The following is an 8,458-nucleotide window of genomic DNA, read 5'->3' on the forward strand; positions in this document are numbered from 1 at the left end:
GTGTACACGTACGCAACACGCGTAGGTAGTACGCGGAAAGGTGTCCCCGTGAGTTAGAGCAGAAGGGTTGCAAGGTAGGTATACCTGGTCGTGCGAGACTCCCCGGATGAAAGAAGTACACGAGAAGATAGAGAAGGAGAAAAGAAAGAGAGGTAGGGCAGAAGAAAGAGAAAAGAGAACTGCCACGTGACCCCTGCACGGTCCTCCATTCCTTATTGGAATCCTCCTGGCCCAACCTGACCTATCCAAGGTAAGATTTATCCGGCGGCTTTACCTGCCACCAACTATATAGCCACCTTGGTACCTTCCTCGCTGTCTGTGCCTACCTACCGGGAATCCCCGCATTCCCATTCTCATTCCCCATTCCCGTGAACCGGCCTCCACCCGTCCACCCACCGCTTCGGGTCACGTATCCTAGGCCTTTTCGTACGGATCGAGCGTGTCCCGACAACGTAACAGGTGAGATTTCCGTGCTGCCTGGAATCCACGGCTCTCTTTCAGCCTCTCCTTATATAGGCTGCACCCTTTGTATTCCGTACGAGTTACTTATGACGATCGCAAATTGGTCGATTCAGTCAAAACAATTTCCACATAGGACGTAGTCTACAGGATAGAATCTTCGATAATCAACATGTTCCCTGTCGAATGAACTTTGTATGTCTTATTCGTGGCGTTGTAGTTGTTGTTTTACGTTACTTCGAGAGATCTCTATAGATCATTTAGCAATTTATCTTGTTGTTGTAACATTCGAAGCATGCAAATTTTTTGAATATTTAAATCTCACGGCAACATCATTGGTAACGTATCGTTGCAAGTCAATCTCTATCAAGATAATCAAAATAATTGACCCTTAGGAAAGAAGAAACATTTCTGTTCTTTGTACCATACATCAGTTACTTCGATGTCTTTGGTAGTTACGCCAAAGAGAATTCTTCCCCGGAGAAAGCGTCTAGCAGTCTGCGGCGTCAACTCTGCATTGTTTTCTTGCGGGCAGTGACACGCATCCCACGACAAATTTCAATCTCTTCATGCAAATCTGTCCCTTGCTGTTCGCCGGTGATTTTCATAAAACCTATCGTCCACCACCTACGAGTCACGTGCCCACGAGTTTGTCGAGAGAAACCAACATACGAGTGCCGACATAATAGGTGGGATTTAGCCCGAACTAGCCCGAAGCGTTTCGAGCAGGTTCCGGCCGTCCTTAATACGAAAGCCGAGTAGGCTATAATCGGAAAGCCGCTGGACAATGCAAATGGGACCGCGACGGCGTTATTATGAATTCCGGCCTCCGCTCACACCCGCTGTTCTCCTACCGTCAGTGTGATGTAAGACAAAAACGACGAAGCGCCGCTTCCGGCTCAGCCGAAACCAAGGATTTTCATTAAAGTCTCATTAGTGGCATTCTGACGTCTCGAAGTCGATCTTAAACAGGCGATAATTAGCGGGGAAGCGAACGAGCAACGACGTTAATTCCCTGTTATATTAATTAGTCGAATCTTGTGAACGAATGTTTTAAACGAAATGAATTAAGGGTATCTTTATTATAACAACAAAGCTGACTAAAACCGTGGCGCGCGCTGCCAAGATCCGCGCGATGCATCGTTGCTATCTCAACTGATTATCTTGATTCGATTCTTACCAAGAAAAGGAGCAAGTATGGGGGAAAAGAGAGAGAGAGAGAGAGAGATCGTAAGGAAGAAAAAAAGAAGAAGAGGTAAAAGCTGTTGGTTATTCCGCGAAAAGGAAAAAGCTGTTGATTATTCCGCGAAAAGGCAAAAGCCTATTTAACTTCGTAATCTCGATTCAATTAATACGAGGAATTCACTCATCCAATCGTACGTCGGATCCTTACCTCGGAAAACCATGTTGGTTAGAAAATTACCATGATTTTTCAGAACGACCATAATCCAACTAACACCATCCCGGAAATGCCCAAACGGGCCAGAACACATTATTCATTCGAGTTTGCGTTGGCCTACGAAATTTACACGAACGTGAAATGCGTGTTAGCCGAGCCGGGCGCGCGTTTCCGGTCGCCTCCCTTTCTCCTCCGTCCTGAGAACACCACGCCGTCTTTTTATCTCGTTGGCCCCGAGAGCCAAGCCTTCATTTCTCAAGTGACGCGCGCGAGATTGCCGATCGATAAAAGGCCGTTTCACTCGGCTCGATAGCGACGCAAATCGCAAAAATAAATATATTATTCAGTCAGGATTAATCGATCGCCATGCAATGTCAACAAACGCCATTTCCTTTTGCACGGGACGCATAAGATATCTGTGGCATGCGTCCGCGATCTGTCGCTAGGATTTCGTCCGCTGCGAATCTCGATCGGGCACCCAAATCATTTGCGACTGTTGTCGCGTTATCGAACCTGAGGGATGCTAAGAACGTAGATCCAATCCTCGATTGCATAGCTGTTTACGTACACCGATCGGGATAATCTTCGTGTCCTCGAAGGGAGATCGCAGTCTTTGCACGATGTTTGCGATCAAGCAACTATGTACACATCCGCTAGACTAATCGGAAATCTATACTTTCGATAATGTCTACAAGTATACGTGTACCTATGTGAGGTATTTGGAGCAGATTGCTCGAAGCAAATGAGAAAACGAGTCCGTGGCGGACTGTCGGGTTACTCCATGTGTAACCCTGAAGTCGAAAGACCACTATAAGGACATGCGAAGAATTTACTTACATTTTAATCTATGCTTAGATAAGAAATAAGATCTATGTATGTTTTTGAAACTTAATTCCGTGATTCATGATGATTTCTCAGTTGAACCATCTGCCAGAGAAATCTAATTTTCCTGAGCTTTTCGATCACTTAATAATCAATGTATCAACTTCAATCAATGCATTATCGTTGCTAGGTTCTTGATAAACAAGTTGGGGGTATTGCAAAGAAGAGGCAAAGTCACGGAATCGAGTGACATTCGTGGCACGCAGCAATGAAAATGTTAAGGAAACGAAGAACGAAAGAAAGCCTCAAAGTTGGTTGGAGAGAAACGACTTCGAGGAACTGTCGTCGGGCTACACGAAACTCGAAGATCAATGAAGATCATGGACGAAAGCGAAGAAAAAGAAGGAAAAACCGTGAGTACTCTCACGAGTCGGAAAGGAGCCGTCTAATTTTCCGCACGCGAGTGATCCGACGGCACTCGGGAGAGCTGCAACAACTCGTTTTCTTGCCGACAGATTCCACTAACGAACGAACAAACTCGTACGACGCACCACAGCCCCCTTTCTAATAATTACTCCGTCGAGAAGAACGTATGTCGAAAGGGGAATTTAATTCGAGCGTATCCGCGAGTCGGATATCGGGCGATGAAAAGGAAAGAAAACACAGTTTAAGGACCGTCGTATAGTTTTCGTTAGCGGTGGATATAGAGACGGAAGCATCGATCGCGAATTTATTAAGGTACAGATTAGCAACGATTCATCGACGATAAACATCCGGTGGTCGGTAATTAAACTGTTAAAGGGCATATAATAACTTCGAGCGTCTGACGTGATTTACTTACCATCGAATATTATCATAATTAATTACACGTGGCCGAACCGGTGCGGTATATAATTAGCAGAAATCGCAAAATTGCCGATCGATCGACGATCATTATCTCATTTTGAGTTTTACAGCGCGTATTAAACGAGAAACGAGAAAAGAAAGGAGGGAAAAGAAAACACGAGAAAGAAGAAAAAGAAAGGAACATTCGTCGACGATGGTTTGGCCATCATTCGAGAAAAACGAAGCGTGTTCGAATGGCTTGTTAAAGGAAAGAAGGATCGAGCATCAGAATATGTCGCTTGGAACGACGAACAACGACTGGATATCGAGAGAGAAACGAAGGAGCATCGATGGAACGAAGGAAAACGAGGAGGTCTACGCAAGAACAAAAGAGGAATACAAGCACGTACGGGACATTGGAGGGATGAAATCAATATGGAGAGCGTATCGAAGAAAATTATTGTTATCAAGGTTGCGCAGGGCCATCCAGCGTGAAACGTCATTTTCAGGTTCAAGCCTCATGGCTTACTGCCGCGCGATAGAGATTGCTCGAGCATAGAATCTAATTATGTGATAAACATTGTTGCGCGGCACACCTGCTCGTAAATAACATAGAATCAAACACGTATCACGTTACACCGTAATACACAAGGCCCTCGGGAGGAGAACAGGTCCCTGGACCCTGGCGAACCGCAATCGACTATCTTCGATATAAGGTACTCGGTCCTGCGCGTGTTCCTTGCCAGGATTAATTATATTCTCCCCTATCGAACATAAATTAACACGACGAAAAGAAGGAGGCACGATATACCGAGTAATTACGCTTTTCGGTGTGATACATCGTAACGCAACCAACCAGCTGGTTTGCACGTTCTTGCTCCTCGTGAAAATCGAGGACATACGAAACAAGGAAAAGACGTGAGATGTAATGTTCGATTATAGGGCAGGAATGTCGCTTTCGAAGAACGTGACGGATGAATAATAACCGCGAGACGGTAGATCGTTGCTCGAAACTCCAATAAAACGAACTCAGGGCTATTAACGTTATATAAGGGGGAGGGGGTATTATCTGGAGCACTCTACGATTTCACTTCAAAAATGGATTTTTCGTCGTATCGCGTTGCTCATCGAAAATAACCGCACGATCACGCGCTTACGTGGAATATTTATTCAAACAAGCCTTAGAGCTAAGACCTTATCGACAGATACGATATCGGCCAACTTTTTCTCACCGGCATCAACTACGCCGTCTGTTTGCAGTTGCATTTTTGAATATTAGTGCAATTATGTAGACACGCATACATATACCGGTCGTTCCGTTGAACAGCCGAGATACCGAAACACGGTCGAGCACAAACGAACGCACCAGCCACGATAATTGCCCGCGGATTAAACATAATATGCTCGCGCCGTTATCGATAATACGAAATCAAAGATAACTCTTCGTTTTTTTTTTTTTTTTTTTTTTTTTTCGTTTTTTTTTTTTTTTTTTTTTTTTTTTTTTTTTTTTTTACTCATTTTTCTCGAAGTCGCGATTAACAAGGGTATGTATTAGGTGCTCGACGTTGAAATCGAAACGCTCTATTCGACAGTGGTATCGTTTTTATCATAAGTTTCAATAAAAATAAATACCACTAGTTGCTGAATTTCATGTATGTAACTTTTGCAGGAGCTTTGCTACTAAGAACATGATCATTTCTATTTTTTTCTGTTTTCTTCTTCTTCCTCCTATTTCCTAGTTTGCAATGTGTTACGAACGCTCGACTCTTATCAGACTATTCCATAGCGCTGTTTACATTGCATTTTATTGAAACTAATAAAGATCCGGCTGTTTAAAATCAGATAATGCTCGCCTCGACTTGTATCATTTTAATTATGATCATTCTTGTTTTCGTGGCATCGCGAGGCTCGCGACGCCGACACATTACGCCGCGATAATAAACATGAAAGATAACTCGACGTACAGCCAAGTATAAGTACAATAATATTTAGTTTTTATAGAATAATCAGTGAATTTATCGGTGGTAAATCGAGCGGACGATACAGGAGAATTTTTCCTATCTTTCCTCTGTCCCACTCTCGTATTCTACCATCGATCTATTCTTTATCAGCGAATGCGTCGAAATCGAGGTAAGAAGTTTTTCTATGCTAGTTTTATCTGTCGATTGGATCGTCGCTGTTCACGTGTCCACTACTTCAAACACGTGTCATTGAGGCTGAATTAAAACTGTATTAAGACTGGTCGATACGTATCATAAGCTCGAGCAAAACATATTCAACGATACGTCGAATAGCTTAACGTTCCCGTCGAAAATACGTTCGTGTCTCGTATGATGTCACCATGCAAGTTCGACTAAATAAAAACCAAAACGTTATTGGTATATTTGCTCGAGTAGTCAATCGGCATACGCTTTACTGTCATGAATCATAAGGCTTAATAAGACGCAAATTATTGACACAATTTAATCAGTTGAGACGCAGATACGGTGAAAACCGATGTTTTAGATAAACACGATTATTAAGAAGCGGCGCTCAATAAACGAATGACCACTATTTCCTTTAAATAACGATGACTATCGTTCCAGTTAACGATAAGAATACACCACGTACTTTCTGATGGAAAATACGCTGCTTACTCGTATGACGTAACGCTAAAAATTACAAGAACACGCAAGAAGCGCGAATTTCAATTACATACGTGTATACGTTGCTTCGAACGAAACGCTACACGAATTTATTCATGGAGAATTCCCTTATGGCGAAGGGAAATCGTTGGCAGATTGCATGCACGCGGCAACGACGGGCGTGCAACGAAAGGAACATCTTGTAAAAGGGAATTCACCTTCCCATCGTAAAACCGTGCCGCCGCAATTGGCGAACCTTCCATGTTTTTGCGTATGAAAACGCAACGAAACGCAACGAAACCCGGTTTCAGGTAAACTCCGATTCTCGCGATCTCGCGCCGCTTATTCCTACAATGGAACGAACGTACAATGCATCGATCATTCGACGAGCTGAAGGTAACAATGGCCCGTGCCAAGGTTGTGCGGGGGTGGCAGCGTCGAATGCAAGCAGGGAGGCTCCATTGACAGCTGACGGATCGAACGCTCGCCACGTTTTCCCCCAAAATGCACGGGATCGTTTCATGTTTCGTTCACGGACAAATAGCGGCTGGCATGACGCATACGTTCGTTTGTCTCGGAAATCTCCGGTTTCGTTACCGAACCAACTCTTTGGGAAATCGACAGAGACAGAAGGAACCGCTTAATCGTCCTATTGATACGAGTAGTTTGATACCGACCACGGTAAACAGTGTATTCGAAGATCTTTAACGTTACGATACTACCAATCTTTAATATATATTTTCCCAATAATATACTGCATATAATTATGATCGTACTTAAAATGATTTAATAAAAATAGATAAATGTGTAATAATTATGTTTCTATATACGTAAAAAGAACAATATTTTTATAATTATATAAAGTAAGAAGTCCAAAATATGTCGTACTTGGTAGTTTTAGTGTCAACTCTTAACTGCTATGGAAACGGAAATAAGTTAACTCTTTGCTGAGATACCTCGATAAAAAATTCAAATCTAATCTCACAAGTTATAATTTTAAGACCCGATCTAATTGAAGATTACTACAACACTTAGCGTCATGTTTCATTTCACATCGAATTTATAACACTATTTATATCTAACGTCCGCGATACTCTAGGATTCCATAGAACCAATTAAGAATTCAAAATTGGAACTTCCCTTATACAAAAAGACTAAAGTTTGGGCTCGCTATTTATAACTTTATAATTAGCTATCACGATTGAGGACACTCTACCTATTATCTATCTTGCCAAACAATGAAATCATCTAAGGAAGCAATAAAATTAATATCATAATCCAGTAACCGACAAGAGCAAAATTCTAAGATTCAAATGAGTAACTAGTTGCGCAAGCGGATGTAAAATCGGAAATGCCGAATTACCAGCGCGACTTATTGCTTCATCTCGAATCACTCGCGATATTATAATCCGTTGCGTCACCCTGATTTATCGTTATACGCGCTCGTCACCATAATTCCATCGCGCTGTTTCGGCAAAAACGCGCCATGCAACGCGATAAGTAGAGAGAATTTGCATGTCTCGAAGACTCACCGTTTTCGGTGCCTCGAAGGGGGCCAGAAGGACTCCCGCCGGTGGAGACCCCTTCGTCCTCGCTGCTGCTGCTGCTACCATCACTGGGACTGAAACTTCTCCTGCTGCCAGTCCCTCTGACGATCTTCTGTCCGCTACCGGCTGTACCGTTATTATTGTCGTGCATCCTACTCTGCAGTCTCTCGTGTATAGTCCTTACGCGAGAATGTAGCCTCTGTTGTTGAAGGGAACCCACCGAAAAGTCCAAAGGCTGATCGATTTCCGATTGAATCTGCGACTGTCTTTGTACTTGACCGCATACCGTGCCAGCAACCAGACTCTGCGACTGAGGGACTTGCTGACCGAGAGGCGACACTTGCTGTTGCTGCTGTTGCTCTTGATGAACGGTACTTGGCGGACTCCACCACTGGTGACCACCTTGAATGGATCTCCAAGCCTCGATGGTGTTGTTGTTCGTCGGGCTGGTCTGCTTTTGCTTCTGTGGCTGCATCTGCATCTGCTGTTGAGACTGTTGTTGCTGTTGAACCATCGCAACCTCCACCAGGTTATTGTTCTCCAGCAGATGCATGCTGGGGGTCTGCGTCATCGACGACGGCAAAACGAAAGAGGAAGCGGCCACCGAGGGCGGGCTCGGCTCTTGACGCTGTCGATGGATGGAATGATGATGTTGCTGTCTGTGCTGCTGATGTTGAACCGACTGCTGTTGTTGGTGTTGTTGTTGCTGCTGCTGCTGTTGTTGTTGCGAACTAGATGGTACGACAACCGGAGGCGGAATTTGCCGGACGGTCCGCGCGGCC

At 43.9% G+C, this 8,458-nt stretch overlaps 1 protein-coding gene across 3 annotated transcripts in view; it reads right to left on the bottom strand.

The window, feature by feature from the left end:
• Positions 1-8,452, bottom strand: part of LOC100749404 (POU domain, class 2, transcription factor 2-like) — a 124,460-nt gene extending 116,008 nt beyond the window's left edge. For all 3 annotated transcript variants that reach the window (XM_033320134.1, XM_012384273.3, XM_012384271.3), the window contains exon 1: positions 7,662-8,452. In XM_033320134.1, coding sequence (XP_033176025.1) covers positions 7,662-8,247 — 586 coding nt within the window. In that variant the 5' untranslated portion in view covers positions 8,248-8,452. The remainder of the gene's footprint in view (positions 1-7,661) is intronic.
• Positions 8,453-8,458: the final 6 nt, after the last annotated feature.

The sequence above is a fragment of the Bombus impatiens genome, unplaced genomic scaffold, assembly GCF_000188095.3.
Source record: "Bombus impatiens unplaced genomic scaffold, BIMP_2.2 scf_0248, whole genome shotgun sequence".
In the NCBI taxonomy this organism is placed as follows: Eukaryota; Metazoa; Arthropoda; class Insecta; order Hymenoptera; family Apidae; genus Bombus; species Bombus impatiens.